This window comes from Mesoplodon densirostris, chromosome 11 (assembly GCF_025265405.1).
Source record: "Mesoplodon densirostris isolate mMesDen1 chromosome 11, mMesDen1 primary haplotype, whole genome shotgun sequence".
Classification (NCBI taxonomy): domain Eukaryota; kingdom Metazoa; phylum Chordata; class Mammalia; order Artiodactyla; family Ziphiidae; genus Mesoplodon; species Mesoplodon densirostris.
This window is the reverse complement of record NC_082671.1, coordinates 80768514-80786274: the sequence shown is the minus strand read 5'-3', so window position 1 is coordinate 80786274 and position 17761 is coordinate 80768514. Positions and strand designations below refer to the sequence as shown.

At 38.3% G+C, this 17761-nt stretch overlaps 1 protein-coding gene across 1 annotated transcript in view; it reads right to left on the bottom strand.

Annotated features, from left to right (window-relative positions):
- The window catches only part of SLC5A8 (solute carrier family 5 member 8), a 75254-nt gene that overhangs the window by 53809 nt on the left and 3684 nt on the right, over positions 1–17761 (bottom strand). Inside the window, exons 2-5 of the mRNA XM_060114236.1 lie at positions 13774–13839; positions 11703–11754; positions 4067–4134; positions 2936–3090 (exon numbers count right to left, since the gene is read on the bottom strand). Of these exons, the coding sequence (XP_059970219.1) occupies positions 2936–3090; positions 4067–4134; positions 11703–11754; positions 13774–13839 (341 nt within the window). The remainder of the gene's footprint in view (positions 1–2935; positions 3091–4066; positions 4135–11702; positions 11755–13773; positions 13840–17761) is intronic.

Here is a 17761-nt window from a genome sequence, read left to right as displayed (position 1 = left end):
TCAGAGATTTGGAAATTCTGGATGGGACTGGGGGAAAAAATGAATTTTCCAATCATTCTGAGCATTTACAGAAATTGTTCTCCCATGGCCATAGGAAATTATTTAAACAAGTTTGCCATGCTGTAATCAGAGAGGAGCATGAAGCTGAAAAAAGAGAGAGAGAAAGAGATTCCTAGGTACACTGCAGCAATAGAAATTGTACTGAAATGAACACAATACTGACACATTTTGTGTGTGTAATTCCTCCCCTAGCACATGTATAGTCATAGTTCTACTTTATATTCAAGCTTAAGAATTCAATTAATGCAGTTTAATGGTTTTCATGTCATTATAATCTGTTCTTAAAATGCTGTGTGGGGCCTCCCTGGTGGCGCAAGTGGTTGAGGGTCCGCCTGCCGATGCAGGGGATACGGGTTCGTGCCCCGGTCTGGGAGGATCCCATATGCCGCGGAGCGGCTGGGCCCGTGAGCCGTGGCCGCTGAGCCTGCGCGTCCGGAGCCTGCGCGTCCGGAGCCTGTGCTCCGCAACGGGGGAGGCCACAACAGTGAGAGGCCCGCATACCGCAAAAAAAAAAAAAAAAAAATGCTGTGTGCACAAACTAAGTACTCATAGTTCAAAGTCGTTATGACATTTACAAAACATTGCTACAAAGAAAGCTCAACTTCCACATTCAACACATCTTTTAATCCTTCTTAATGTATCACCTTGGAAGGAATGAGTCTGTTCATCTCTCATACACAATATAAGCTTGAAAATTTTCTGCAGAATTAGTTTCAATGGAAACTCTCTGAAAATTATGAAGTTCTGCAATTCCACTTCAAAGCTTATATTTGAGATCAGTTGAGTAAAGTGCTACATTTTTATGTATTTTTCCAGCATTCTTATGGAAAGATAAGAGCCTCTATTCCATTCTCTAACACTTAATATCAAAGTCTAAGAGTTTTAAGGGTGTTGGCCCTTTCTCTATTCCATTCTCTAACACTTAATATCAAAGTCTAAGAGTTTTAAGGGTGTTGGCCCTTTCTCCCATAGAGAAAGTAGCTACTATACTAGCTAATAAAAGTCAAGAACCAAAGGGTTCAGTGAGTTACTTGAAGGAAGTAAGACAAGATTTAAAACATCCAATTCAGTGGTTTTGGCAATACAGAATACATATGTCAACTATAGACCATACAGAAAATACCAACACAAAATCCTTCCCTTCATTTATCAAAACAAGAGCAGATCTATTGCCCACCATATTCTCAAAACATATTTGAATAACAAGGGATATACAATAAGGCTTTTCATTATTTCTTAATTGCTGGCAACCTTGTAACAGTCATAAAAATGTCTAATCTTTTACTTTTTAGAACCTCTTACTGATGTATAAGTTATCGTTTCAATGCAGCAATGTATGTACTCTTTGTATAAAGTGACAGTTATTTTGCATAAAAATGATTGACTCCACACTCTTTCCCCTCAACCTAGCTGACTAGGAAGAGATTTGGGAGTAATCCACATCTCCCAAGTAGCCACTGGTTGTTTCTGCCTCTTGGTATCCATTCCCCCTTCTTCTGGTAACAGCAACCTAGGTTTGTCTTGGGGAAACTACCATTTCTCCATTAAATAGTCTAAATAGTAGTCAACCAAAATGTTCTGCTCTGCACTAGCTACAGGATGGAATCATGCCCACGCTAGGCCAACTGGAGGCTCTCTTCCTTGGAATCTGAATCTTGCGGTAAAAGAAAAAAAAACTATTGAGAATAGCTGAAGTTGATTCACTGTAATTCATTCTTGCAAATTAACACATTGACCCTGTTCAATTTCTGACATTCTTCTCATACATTAGCTCCTATTTTCAGAAAACTGGGAAGAGAGCCACCAAGTGCAAAATGATTTTCTTTCCTTTTGCCAATGATTTCAGCTTGCTCATCTCAGAACAGGGCTACTGAAAGAGAAAATAAGTTGGTCTATGTCAAAATGAGCCCCCCCTGCATGTTGAATGTGATGTACAAGGAAGACACTATTGATCCCAAGGTGTTTAAAATTTCTTTTTTTTTTTTTTTTTTGCGGTACACAGGCCTCTCACTGTTGTGGCCTCACTGTTGTAGAGCACAGGCTCCGGACACACAGGCCCAGTGGCCATGGCCCATGGGCCCAGCTGCTCCGTGGCACACGGGATCCTCCCGGACCGGGGCACGAACCCGCGCCCCCTGCATCGGCAGGCCGACTCCCAACCACTGCACCACCAGGGAAGCCCTAAACTATTTTTTTTAATTGTGTGATATATTTGTGATGAAATACCTAGTTTCTCCATTAGCCTTCTTTCAGAAAAGTAAATAGCTGTTGAAGATGTTATATCTTATGCTATACTGAGACTTGAGGCATCAGCTGTAACTTTTCTAGTCAATTTTCAATAAATAATATTTAATATATAATGTACATTATGTAACATTTATACACATATAATACACACATATATATGTAGCATAATAATAATATACTATACATTATCAGGGTAATGTTAAAAGAGAAATTCTCTAGGCTGCTTGAAACAAAGAACTGTCAAAATGGAATCACTGTCTTTTAGTGTTTTTTTCTTAAGAGGTTTCCTTTTCTTCTCTCTCTAGTATATCTTCCCTTATTTCCCTACCCACACCTTTCAACCTATTCCAGACTTTAATATCTGGAAGAAAATACTCTTTTGCTATCAATCCCTTCTCAGGAGGAAGCACCATCCTCAGCTCCATGTAGCTAACTACCAACTGACTAACCCCTTAAAGACCTGGTGGAAATTCCTTACGCATTAACTTCCCAGCTTCAAATTTTTGTACCACATCCTTAACGGTTTGTTTGTTTTCTAATGTAAACTTACTATTTCAGCCAAGAGATTTTTTTAACAGAAAAAAACAAAAGGAATGTTATATTAACCAAGAAGTAAATAGCAACTTACTTCCAGAAGTTTAATCTTCCTCCATTATAAGCATCATTTAGAATAGTGCTGACTCCACCTTGAATCAATGCAGCCTGTATAATCACAGATGCAAATCCAGCCACCATGATCCCAACTTGAAAAACATCCGTCCAGATAACCGCTTTAAGACCACCCTTTGAAGGGAAAGTACATTAGGATTAATGCTTCTACCAGACATTATTAAGCATCTACATGCTTATACACCATGCTGGACAAAGATAACGAAAACGTGGATCTTGGCCAAGAAGTGCACCCAAGGGAGATAGTCAGGAAGGTAATACTTAGACCAAACTTTCAAATATAAGCAGAGTCCAAGATGTAAGGTCCTCCCAATAGAGAAAATAGCATGGGCAAAAGCTTAGAGAAGTTAAAATATGTGGCATGTTGAGTGCAGCCAGATATATATTTTGGAGTGCCATGGAGTGGTGTGCGAATACTGTTGGGAAAAAAATTCAGAGTCAAATTGCAAATGGCAATATCATAGATTTTATCCCATAGGCAGGGCTGAAATTCAACCAGTATGCACAAAGAAGGACATACCAGTTGTTGAAAAAACTAAAATTGTTTTGTACTAGCCACCGCCACAAATTTCCCAAGTGTCCCCCTCCAGTCCCTGAACCAGCCCCTCCTTGAGGGCCTTGTCTTCCAAAACACTGAGCAACTAAAGGATTAAGACCTAGAATATCAGGGGTTGCATAAGACGTGCACCACTGCTAAGGATCAGCAACCATGATAATATCAGTGCCCATGCCATACTGGTTCTTACATATTTTGACTGTTGCTCCTGCCTAAAGGCAATGGGAAGTTATCTCAGGTTTCTAAGCTGAGGAATACTATGAGCACAGCTATAGTAACACAGCAACAGTGAGAGTGAATTAGGAGACAAGGTTGGGGACCATGGCATGGCTCAAATGAAAGAAAAAAATATCAGTTATGATCAATGTCCTACAAAGGATCAAATTTTACCCTGGACTGAATATTCCTTACAAAAAAAGTTATACTGTGGGAGGCAGGTATGAAGAACCCAGATTGCAGCATGCAACGATTGAAATTTTCAATTTTGCAAAGCAAGTGTGTAGAGTGAAAGGAGAAATAATGTTCTTGACATACCATGGTGCAGTAGAATGTGCAGACCACACCAGTAGCCACTACAGCACCCCACAGATTGAATCCTGTGACTGTAGAAGAAAAGAAAATGCACGTGTAACTATGAAACATATATAAGCACTTCTCAAAAAATCATCAGGGGGAAGCTATACCATTTATTGGGCACCTACCTCTACACCTACTAGCCATAAACTAGGTCCAAGTATCAAAAAATGTACCAAAACAAATGGAGTTTAAAACTTTATTTGATGAGTTAAATAGACCTGGCTTCTACCCTCAGGTACCATACAGTATCCAACATGGGCTAAATCAAATACATGAAAAAGCATTTATATTGTAATTAAGCTAAGACACCGCTTGATATTGGGAGGTAGTTACCCAGACTGAATGGGGTCATAGGATATTTGTTGTCATGGTTCAAATAAACACATTATTCTACCAGTCCATGAAAGGCAAGTTGTGCGTGTTAAAATGGGGCCAAGATAGAGAAAAATCTATATAATTTGTTACCATTTATTTAAGAAGTAAAGGGGCATATTATATTTTTTTAATGAAAGGATAACAACTCTATGCCCACAGATTGAAAATCCAGATGAAATGACCCAATATCCTGAAAGACACAATCTGCCAAAACTCACACAGGAAAAAAATAAATGATCTGAATAGACCTATATTTACTTTAAAAATTGAACCAATAATTAGTAACCTTCCAAAACAGAAAGCCCCAGGCTCAGAGGGTGATGAATTCTACTGAATATTTAAGGATGGAATTATACCAATCTTTTTCAGAGGATAGAAGCAGAGGGAATACTTTATAACTCATTCTATGAGGCCAGCAACACCCTAATACCAACCAGACAAAGACATTACAAGAAAAGAAAACTACAGACCAATATCTCTCATGAATATAGATGCAAGAATCCTCAACAAAATATTAGCAAATCAAATTTTAAGAGCATAAAAATAATTAAACACCATATGCAAGGCTGGCTCAACATTTGAAAATCAATTAATGGAATCCACCACATCAACAGACTAAAGAAGAAAAATCATATTATAAAATTAATAGGTGCAGAAAAAGCCTTTGACAAAATGTAACATGCATTCATGATAAAATCTCTCAATAAACTAGAAATAGAGGGGAACATTCTCAATCTGATAAAGATTATCTACAAAAACTTACAGCTGACATTATACTTAATGGTGAGCCACTCGAAGATTTCCCACTAAGATCAGGTACAAAGGAAGGAAGGAAGACATAAAACTCTCTTTGTTCACAGATGACATGATCATCTTTGCAGAAAATCTGAAATAATTGGCAAAAAATCTCCTAGGTCTAATAAATGATTATAGTAAGTTTGCAGGATACAGGTTAATAAACAAAAGTCAATCAGCTTCCTATATACCAACAAAAAACAGGTGGAATTTGAAATTTAAAGCACATTTCCATTTACATTAGTACCCCACAAAATGAAATACTTAGCTATAAATCTAAAAAAATATAATATATACAAGATGTATATGTAATATATACAAGATGTATAATATATACAAGATGTATATATGAGGAAAACTATAAAACTCTGATGAATGAAATGAAAGAACTGAATAAGTGGAGAGATATTCTATGTTTATGAATAGGACAACTCAATACTGTCAAGATGTCAGTTCTTCCCAATTTAATCTACAGATTCAGTGCAATCCCAATGGAAATCACAGAAAGTTATTTTGTGGGTAATGACAAACTGTGGAGAATTGACAAACTGATTCGAAAGTTTATATGGAGAGGCAAAAGACTCTGAATCGCCAACACAATATTGAAGAAGAAGAAAGCTGGAGAACTGACTGTACCTGACTTCAAGACTTAATATGAGGACTTCCCTGGTGGTGCAGTGGTTAAGAATCTGCCTGCCAATGCAGGGAACACAGGTTCAATCCCTGGTCTGGGAAGAGCCCACATGCTGCAGAGCAACTAAGCCCATGTGCCACAAATACTGAGCCTGTGCTCTAGAGCCTGCAAGCCACAACTACTGAAGCCCGTGCGCCTAGAGCCCGTGCTCCACAACAAGAGAAGCCACCACAGTGAGAAGCCCATGCACCGCAATGAAGAATAGCCCCTGCTCACTGCAACCAGAGAAAGCCTGCACACAGCAACGAAGACCCAATGCGGCCAAAAATAAAAAGATAAAACTAAAAAGTAGAAAAGACTTAATATGAAACTAGAATAATCAAGAGAGTATGGGGCTTCCCTGGTGGCGCAGTGGTTGAGAATCTGCCCGCTAATGCAGGGTACACGGGTTCAAGCCCTGGTCTGGGAAGATCCCACATGCCACGGAGCAACTAGGCCCGTGAGCCACAACTACTGAGCCTGCGCGTCTGGAGCCTGTGCTCGGCAACAAGAGAGGCCGCGATAGTGAGAGGCCCACGCACCGCGATGAAGAGTGGCCCCCGCTTGCCACAACTAGAGAAAGCCCTCACAAAGAAACGAAGACCCAACACAGCCAAAAATAAATAAATAAATTTAAAAAAAAAAAGAAAAGAGAGTGTGATATTGGTGAAAGAATAGACAAATAGATCAATGAAAAAGAACAGAGAGCCCAGAAATAGACCCCCATAATTAAAGTCAACTGAACTTTGGCCAAAGAGTAAAGTCAATTCAGTGAGGCAAAGATAGTTTCTTCAACAAATGGTGCTGGAACAACAGGACATCCACATGCAAAAAAAAAGAATCTAGACACAGACCTTACACCCTTCACCAAAATTAAATCAAGATGGCTCATAGACCTATATATGATGCTGCCTTTTTAGATACAACATCAAAGACACAATCTATAAAAGAAATAATTGACAAGCTGGACTTCCATTAAAATTAAAAAACATATGCTCTGTGAAAGATAATATCAGATGAATTAGAAGATAAGCCACAGAATGAAAGAAAATTTTGCAAAAGACACACCTGATAAAGGACTGTTCTCCAAATTATACAAAAACTCTTAAAACTCAACAGTAAAAAAAAAGACTGATTTTAAAATGTACCAAAGACCTTAATAGACACCTCACAGAAGAAGATATATACATGGCAAATAAGCATATGAAAAGATGCTCCACATCATATGTCATCAGGGAAATGCAAATGAAAACAAGAAACTTATTAGAATGGCCAAAATCTGGAACACTGACAACATCACATATTGGCAAGGATGTGGAGCAACATAACTCTTTCACACATTGCTGATAAGAATCCAAAATGGTAACAGCCACTGTGGAAGACAGTTTGGTGGTTTCTTACAAAACTAAACATATTCTTATCATATAATCCCACAGTTGCGCTCTTTGGTATTAACTCAAAAGAGTTGAAAACTGCATATGGAATAGTCTCTCCAAAAAGTTGAAATGAAGTCTGAGAAAGCTTCTAGATCTAGCTCACAAGAAATACAGTTCACCAAAATGACTCTATAAGAACAAGAAAATATGAATAACTCTATATTTATTAAAGAAACTGAATCCATATACCAAAACCTTTCTACGAAAACAAACAAATATCAGGCCCAGATGCCCACATTGTGAATTCTTTCAAGCATTTAAGAAAGAAATACAGTTTTATACAAACTCTTTCAGAAAATAGAGGAGGGAACACTTCCCAAATCATATAAAGCCAGTATAATTGATACCAAAATCCTGACAAAGATATTAAAGGAAAAGTAAATTTCAGGGCAATATTCCTCATAACCTGTAAAAATCCTTAACAAAATATTGGCAAATCAAATCCAGCAATATATAAAAAGGTTAATACATTATGACCAAGTGAGGTTTATCCCAAGGATGAAAATTGGTTTAACATTTGAAAATCAATAAAATTTTCTACATTAACAGCGCATTAAGACAAAGAAGAGAAATTAGAGGCATGCAGACAGGAAAAGAAGTAGTAAAACTGTCTCTATTCATAAACAACATGAAAATCATAAGGGATATGCCAAAAGCCTACTTGAATTAATGAATATATTTAACAAGTTCTCAGGATAGAAGATCAACATATAGAAGGCAATTGTATTTTTCCTTACTTGCAAATGAATAATTAGAAAATGATATTATAAAACAATACCATCTGCAATAGCATAAAAAACATCAATTATCTAGAAATAAATCTAAGAAATATGTACAAGATTTCAATATCAAAAACTAAGAAACATTACTGAGAGAAATTTTAAAAGGCCTGGGTAAACGTATAAATAGGCTATGTAATGGGGTGGTAGAATATTTGCTTTTGTAAAGTGACGGGTCAAGTCTTTTGCCTACTTTTTGCTAGGTTATTTGTCTGTTTTGTATTCATTTTATGAATGAGCCAGTAAACTCAGTAAACTCAACATCAACAGTCGTCAGAAAAATACAAATTAAAACCATAATAAGATAATAGATCATACAACTAGAATGGCTACAATCAAAAAGACAAATACAAAATCTGGCAAGGACACAGAATAACTGGAACTCTCACACATTGTGGGGTGGGCATGCAAAATGATATAACCACTTAGAAAAGCTATTTGGCAGTTTCTCTTAAATTTTTTACATGCACCTACCCTGTGCTGGGTCAGAATAGTGTGTATTTAACTGTATATTGCTTCCAGGTATTCATCCACTAAAAATGAAAACGTGTGTCAAAAAGCAAAGCAAGACAAAACAAAACCTGTACAAGAATGCACTTAGCAGTCTTAATTCAAAATAGCCTAAAACTGGAAATAACCCAACATCCATCAACAACAGAATGGATAAACAGATTTTCGTAGATGTATATGATAAAATACTAGCGATAAAAAGGAATGAACTACTGATACATGTAGCAACGTGAATGAATGCCGCAAAAACATTATGTTGAGCAAAAGAAACCAGATGCAAAAAGGCACTATATAAAATCTAAGAACAGGAAAAACTAATTTATGGTGATAAAAACTGGCTGCTTGGAATGGAAGGGGGGATTCATTAGAAAGAATCAAAAAAATTTTTCTGGGATTTGATGATAGAAATATTGTATATCTTGAGTTGGGTGGTTGTCACACAAGTACACAAAATTGTTAAAACTCATCCAAATGTGCACTTAGGTTCTGGGCATTTTATTGTATATAAGCTACAATATATCTCAATAAAATATGGTTTTTGATTTTAAAAAGCAAGAAAGAGAAACGTAAGAGACAAATGAAATAATTACAATTACATAAAATTATCTGGATCCTGATTCTAACAAACACTGAAAAAAAAATCAGGGAAATCTGAACACTGACCTTATATCGATGACAGTAAGGTATTAATGTTAATGTTTTAGAAATGATAAAGGTACAATTGTGTTTAAAAAAACACATCCTGGACTTCCCTGGTGGCGCAGTGGTTAAGAATCCGCCTGCCAATGCAGGGGACACGGGTTTGAGCCCTGGTCCGGGAAGATCCCACATGACGCGGAGCAACTAAGCCCGTGCACCACAACTACTAAGCCTGCGCTCTAGAGCCTGCGAGCCACAACTACTGAGCCCGCGCACCACAACTACTGAAGCCCACATGCCTAGAGCCCGTGCTCCGCAACAAGAGAAGCCACCGCAATGAGAAGCCTGCGCACCACAACGAAGAGTAGCCCCAGCTCAACACAACTAGAGAAAGCCCACGCGCAGGAATGAAGACCCAATGCAGCCAAAAATAAATAAATAAATTTATCAAAAAAAAAACAAAAAACACACATCCTGGTACAAACATCCAGTCATGGAATCCATAAGTCATGGGAATGTAATGTACAGCATGGTTAATAATACTGTATTGCATATTTTAAAAGTTGTTAAGAGAGCAAATCTTAAAAGCTTTCATCACAAGAAAAAAAATTTTGTAACTATGTATGATGATGGATGTTAACTAGACTTATTGTGGTGATCACTGTAATATATACAAATATTGAATCATTATGGTAAACCTGAAACTAATATAATGTTATATGTTGATTATACCTCAATGAAAAAAAAAGTATGTAAAAGACATATGGAATTCAGATGAAATGATAAAATATCTCCGATTTACAGCAAAATAATCTAGTGAGGGAAATAGGAAGTGAATTAAACCAAGAGTTGATAATTATTAGTGTAGAGTTAAGGGTCCATTAGGGTTCAATACACTATTCTATTTTAGTGTATGTTTGAAGTTTTCCGTAATTAAAAAAAAAAAAGTTTAAAAAAATTGTATCTAGAGAATGTTAAGTTCCAACTCAGCTAAACAAGTTTCTATGGCGCATCTGTTGCACACCAAGTACCCTGTCTATGCTTGTGTCTACTCCCTTGGTACAGCAAAATACACAACTGATACTCAAATAGTCAAAATGCAGTCTTTGGATCCTAATTTACTCCTAGGGAGTGGCTCAATAACTGATAAGAACAGAGTTCTTGAAGCACTGAAGGCAGTGCTTTCTTATTCCCAAAACTGCACTTTAAAACTCTAAAGCCGGCCCGTGGGCCATGACCACTGGGCCTGCACGTCCAGAGCCTGTGCTCCGCAACGGCAGAGGCCACAGCAGTGAGAGGCCCGCGTACTGCAAAAAAAAAAAAAAACCTCTAAAGCCAACATCTTTAGTTACACTTAAAGCCAATAGGTAACTTATGAAGTTTATAGTTCAGCTCTTTACATATGAAGTGATCCAACCATGATGTTGGTAATATCGACATGGAACATGCCTAACATTCAGAATTCAATAGCACATTATATAATGGAGTTCTTCTTTGTAACAATACTGTTGTGCTTTATTATCTATGTATTATGAAATCAAGAAATTAGAATGTGGAGTTAGCTGGGGTTTTCCATTTTCTTTCTTTTTTTTCTTGTTTTCTTTGGGGTTGTCTGTCCATTTTATATTAACTTGAGGAACTGTACCACATTGTTCCCATCACAGAGTCCACTTGTCCATTTTACAAGGAAGTTTTAGAGATAAATTCACTTCTGATTGATAAGAATTCAGAGAATGTAGAGTTCCCCTGAAGCCTTTTGAAGGTATGACTAACACACACATTTGCCACAGTAAACAATCTCAGTTTCACAGCTGTTATCTGCCCAAATCTAGAAAGTATAGTAATTTGTTGATCACTAGAATCATCACACATTTGTTTACAGGGATACTATAGCCATCTGTCCTTTGGTAACTAGGAGCAATCTGATATTTCAAATCACACAGATCTCTTTTTCTTCTTTTTGGGCCACATTAGAAATGGGGAGAAGAAAAGTTTCTCTCCCTGCCAGATTTTACAACGGGACCGAGTCTGAGCTGAATAATGCAGAAGCCTCTTGGAGAAGGGCTCCAAGTTAGAGCCACAAAGGGAGGAAGTGCAGTCTTTCATGATTTTGACTACAGGGGGCGTTCATTCTGAAGGGATGGAGAATGGCTGGTTGGCACATCCCAGAGAAACACCGCCCAGTGAAGTCTACAGACCTTTTGAAGCTATGATCCAGGAACCCAGAGAAGCTGCTAGTGTAGACACTGAACCCACCTGGCCCGCCTCAAGCTGATGCAGGTTACTGGAAGCATTCCTCCACCTCCCCATCTCCCCAAAGATAGAATAAGTTCTGTTAAAAGTGAACCCCCAAATGTGAGTAACATATTGGTAACTCTAAAACATACCTTGATTCAAAGCCAGGGCAGGGGCATAAATAACAATTCCAGTATACAAAATCTAGGGGAAAAAAGAAAACCAAATAAATGGTTTATGAATTACAAAATGAAATATTGATATTTTTCTATAAATTTAATTATGAATTAAAACTACAGTTTCAATATACTTAATAAAATTTGCTTGTAACTTGAAAAATGTTATTTAAGTGAAGTTGACTCTCCTTTTCCATTTGTGGTGTGGTCATAGGTCACAAAAATCTTTTATGACCAATTTTGTGTAAAAATATGGACTTTTCATGTTGTGCTTAGTGCAGATAGTCATTGATACATCAATTCAAGTTTGAAATCAATTTTCCTAGATCTAGAACAATTAGAAAGAGAGAAAGAATACAAATTTAAAAGGAGATGCTTCCTCATTCATATGCTTTCAAGCTGTTGTTAATCACTGCATAATTAATTGGGAAAACAGTGAAAATTGTGGAACCTTGTTTGTAAAAGTTTGCATGACCACTAATTAAACAAAAGTGTAAATCTGCCCTAAAATTTCCTGAAAGCCAACAAAAATTCTATTCTACCTTTTTAATATTATTTATTATTTTTCATTCATACACTTAACAAATATTTATTAATCTGGGGTACAACAGTAAGATAAATATGTTCTTTTTTCTCAGAATACCATTTTCATTGCATTTGATCTTTCAAATACATAGAAGCTAATTCTATGATTACTGTATAAAACATATGAAAAAAACATGTTATACAGTAGTTGAATGATTAAATTGCACGAGTGACCTATGGAAGTAAGTCTTTCAAATAGCAGATTCTAAAGCTCCCCTCTTTTTGCAAGAATGAACTAGCTTTTCACAGTCATTATTCTGTCCAAGTTAAAGATTTGAAAATGTGACCACAGGCCACCTTCCTAACATTTGTCCCCACTTTTTCATTTCTGTTGGCAGTTCTAACAATGATCCAAAGAGTGTCTGAACTCCGCTGTCGAATGAGGGCTACCAGCCTCAGCTCTGTGTCAGAATCTCTACCAGACCCCAGAGGGCTCTTTCCTTTTATACTGCAAGTGTTAAGGACAGATACAATTTAAGTTACATAATTTACAAACATGTAAAATGGAGTCGAGTTAAATAATTGCAAAGGCACTCTGTCCTGCTGTAGCAAATGCTTGGGTCGCTTTTGAATGGAGAAATGAATTATAAAAACGGATGAGAATGAAAACGCCTTCCTGGACCTCCATTATTAAACTCATTCTTAAAGCACTTAGCTACCAAGAGGAAGATAGGTCTAAATGATGTGACAATGATCATGATAAGCCTCCAGCAGCCTGGATGAAGGATGGGAAGCATTCTCTGTCACTGATTGCTTGGCAAATCTTTGCTTTCCGTTTGTGCCAAGCAGTAAATCTACACTTGCATATTCTTGAAGTACTGGACTGTGTTCTTGGCTTTAAAAACTCCGCCAGAGTGCATGATTTTGTTGTTTTACATCAATGAGTGCATCAAGTGGGTTTTACAGTTCGATTTTTAAAAGAGAGCACTGACTCATTTTTTAAAGTATGCTTTCAAACAAAGAAAATTATTTCCTAATGTCTTCCTATGTCAGTTAATTTTCCTATTAAATTTATTGCTTAATATGTTGCAAAATACTATGAAACATACAACTTGTTTTCCTTTTATTACAATTCCTACTATCAGCTACTACAGTTCCTTCAAATATCTTTGTCATCTCAGTAATGCCCTTACTGTCACTTTGGTGGGGACAGAGGGAGGTGTGAGAGGGAAAAGCATACTTTCCTAAAGTAACGTAAGTGTTGCTTGATCAATATAATATTCCATGTTTACTTAAATCATTCTGTTTTCCCAGGAAGTAATGCATTTGCTGAAACACTGTTTAATGATCTTAAGGATTAATGCTATGTAGTGACAAGTGTTTGTCCTTTTTTGTTTCCTCCTATTTTCAACATCCCTTTTTTATCTGTCATGTATGTACCAAATAAGCTTGACCCAGATGCCCTGTTTAAAAACACTGTACATGAAAAAAAGAGAAAATAAATGAACTGAGGGCTACTTACTGTTTGAACAATGAAGAGGATTACTCCACAGAAACGAATATACTTGTTAAATCGGAGTCCTAAATACTGTTTCCAAAAAAGGAAAAATGGTTAATATGTAAAACTTCTGGACACTTTTTAAAAACCAGCAGCTTAAGAAGTAAAGGAGTTAGAAATTTAAAGCAACTTCATAACTAATTCGTATTCTGCATTCCTATTTCACTGTTATTTTAAATTACATAGAGAAAAACTGACCCTTGCTTTAGAGTACTGTTCAATGGGTTTTAACACAGAACAGCTCCATCACCCACAGGAAACTCCGTCAAAAGTTTCTCCTTTCTGGCTCCTTTGTAGTCAAACCCTCCTCTCACCCCTAAACCTTGGCAATCACTGACCTGTTCTCCATCCCTACGAGTTTTGCCTTTTGCAGAATGTCATACCAATGGAATTATATTCTGCATTTTTAGAATGAGCAAAGTGTTGTCCTCCCCTTTCTCTTGGTATCTACCCAGTACATTTCCTTTGATACACTTAGGGAATCAACCCTTTCCCACTTTAGGCAATTGTGGTGGAAATGTCAATCAAGGTGCCCAGCCTCAGCCAAAAGATAGTCACATGACCCACGTTCAGCCAATCAGCTTCTCTTCTCAATGGGTATTTGAATCTTAGAGGCAAGATATAAAGTCAGAAAATGATTGGAGCAGAAGCAGGCTGATACTGACAGGGTGGCCTGAAGAGGCTGCCCTCGCTTCTGTCCTTTTCAAAGTCTGTTTGCTCAGCTTTTCCACCTATTCTATGAGCTACTCCCATATCCTTACAATAAAAAATTTTAACTTAAATCAGCCTAAGTGAGTTTCTGTTCAGAGCCAAGCGTGACATCTGCGATATCTTATAATACACAAGCATACCTCATTTTATTGCACTTTGCTTTTTTGTTCTTCACAGGTACTGCATTTTTTACAAATTGAAGGTTTCTGGCAACCTTGCGTGAAACAAGTCTATCGGTTCTATTTTCCCAACAGCATTTGCTCACTTCATATTTCTGTGTCACATTTTGGTAATTCTTGCAATATTTCAAACTTTTCATTATCATTATATTTGTCATGGTGATCTCTGATCAGTGATTTTTGATGTTACTATTGCAAAAAGATTATGACTTGCTGAAGGCTCAGATGATGGTTAGCATTTTTTAGCAATAAGGTACTTTTAAATTATGGTATATGTACATTGTTTTTTAAACATAGAGCTATTGTACACTTAATAGACTACAGCATAGTGTAAACATAACTTTTATATGCACTGGGAAAGCAAAAAATTCCTGCAACTCGCTTTATTGCAGTATTCCCTTTATTGTGGTGGTCTGGAACTGAACCTGTAATATCTCCAAGGTATGTCAGTAGTGTGCTTATCTCCAAAATCATATATCAGAATGTATTACAGATTTAGAATCCTAGGATTTTAGAGCTGGAAGGAAGCCGGGGTCCAAGACATTGTTTAACTTGAATATTATTACTACACATAGAGAGAATTCTAAGGCTGACAGTAGTCTTTTCATATAGCAGAAAAAATGAGGAAGGAAAAACTGACATTAGGTAAATATCAGAGGAAAAGACACCAGATATTTTTGCTTCATAATCACAGCTAACATTTATAGAGTTTTTTTTTTTTTTTTTTTTGCGGTACACGGGCCTCTCACTGCTGTGGCCTCTCCTGCTGCGGAGCACAGGCTCCGGATGCGCAGGCTCAGCGGCCATGGCTCACGGGCCCAGCCGCTCCGCGGCATGTGGGATCTTCCTGGACCGGGGCACGAACCCGTGTCCCCTGCATTGGCAGGCGGACTCTCAACCACTGCGCCACCAGGGAAGCCCTTTATAGAGTTTTTGCTGCATGCCCTGTCCTCCCAACAACTCCATGAGGCAGTTACTATACATAAGTGCATGTTGGAAACCAGGACACTGGAGCACAGAGAGAATACCAAGGCTGCAACCTAATAATTGTTGGAGACACAATGCAAATCTAGGACCATTTGATGCCAAACTCTGTGCACCTAACCACTCTGTTATTCAAAATAACAAGAAAACTGTCCATGTGTCTAAGATTCATCCAGAGTGAGTGAGTGGCACTGACATAATAGGAACTCCTAAAATAACTGATGAGTAAAGAATATACAATGCAGTGTAGTGAGTGCTCTGGGGCAAGAGTTCCAGCCCTTGTTCCAGCCTTACTCTTTTTTTTTTTTTTTTTTTTTTGCGGTACGCGGGCCTCTCACTGCTGTGGCCTCTCCCGTTGCAGAGCACAGGCTCCAGATGCGCAGTCTCAGCAGCCATGGCTCACAGGCCCAGCCACTCCGCGGTGTGTGGGATCTCCCCAGACCGGGGCACGAACCCGTGTCCCCTGCATCGGCAGGCGGACTCTCAACCGCTGCGCCACCAGGGAAGCCCCCAGCCTTACTCTTGACTCTACGAGCTTGGGACACTCTAAATCTCAATTTCCTCCTTTTGAAAATGTGGATCATAGTAATCATTCTTTCCCCACTTACTTTGCAGGATTTTGGAGACTATCAAATGATGTAAGTGGATGGGGAAATGTTGTAAACTGTTCACTTAAGAGTTAAGACATTAAAAAGCTGGTAACCAAATCCATAGGCCTTGAGAATTTGAATCTCAGTGAATTACATGAGTCGAAATCATCCAAGTATATTTTGGAAGACTTTTTAGAAAACCCAAGAAGTGTCTTGAAGCATGGGAACAGAGCTGTGTTATTTCTTCTGAGTTGTTTTAGTAAAACTCTATTAAAAATAAATGTCGGGCCTCCCTGGTGGCGCAGTGGTTGAGAGTCCGCCTGCCGATGCAGGGGATACGGGTTCGTGCCCCGGTCTGGGAGGATCCCATATGCCGCGGAGCGGCTGGGCCCGTGAGCCATGGCCGCTGGGCCTGCGCATCCGGAGCCTGCGCATCCGGAGCCTGTGCTCCGCAGCGGGGGAGGCCACAACAGTGAGAGGCCCGCATACCACAAAAAAAAAAAAAAAAAATGTCCATGAATTGACAGAGAAGTCTTTGCCTTTTCTAGGTACGTGTATCCATACCACTGGAGACTAAAGAAAACTGAAGAGGAAAATGTGATGGAGGTAAGAGTGTAGCAAGTTGAAGAAAAATATATATATATATTTTTTCTTTTTTCCCCCTCTCACAATACTAACTCAAGACAGAACCAAGAATTCTATCACTAACTCAGTGTCGAATGAAAAAAGTGCACAACCTAAAAGTTGAGAATTATGTTTTATTCTGAGGCCTTACTGAGGACTATAGCCCAGGGTGGCAACCTCTCAGACAGCTCTGAGGGACTGTCCCGAAGAGGTAAGGGAGGAGCCAGGATATATAGGAGTATTTGCTGGGAAACAAAACAAAACAAAACAAAACATGTAGTTGAACGTCAAAAGATTCCTGCTAATCACAAAGAACTGATGTCTCAAGTTAATGATTTTAGTGCTTTTCTGTGTATGGGAAAATGCAAGAGTCTGAGCTTACTGAAAGCCTTCCTTTCATATACATCTTATCTATCTAGGGCCACTATCCTATTTTTCTCCATCCTGGATTCCTCTCAGGGTGCACCATGGGGGTGGCTGCAGTGGCTGATGGCTTGGTGGCCACAACATCCTTTGTTTACCGAATGGCAGGGACAGTCTTTGTCCATCTCAGATACTGGGCTGCTAAAGAAATACCTAAAGATCAAGTCACTGATCAGTAGGCTCAGAGAATAGCTCTAGATTTCTAGACAAAACTACAGAATAACAGTAGGTGTCTATGTTACCAAGCAGGACCCTATGGACCTTCCCGGGACAGACCCCTGCCCCCATGTCCTCTGCCTGCCTCTTGTTTATAGAAGAGCTGTAGTCTTCCAGGCCTCCCCTGAGTCACAAAAGCCTGGGTCAAGAATTAATGATTGAAAGGGTGTGAGCATGTAGTGACAAAGGAGCAGGTGGGCCTGGAGAACTAGTAACAATTCAAAA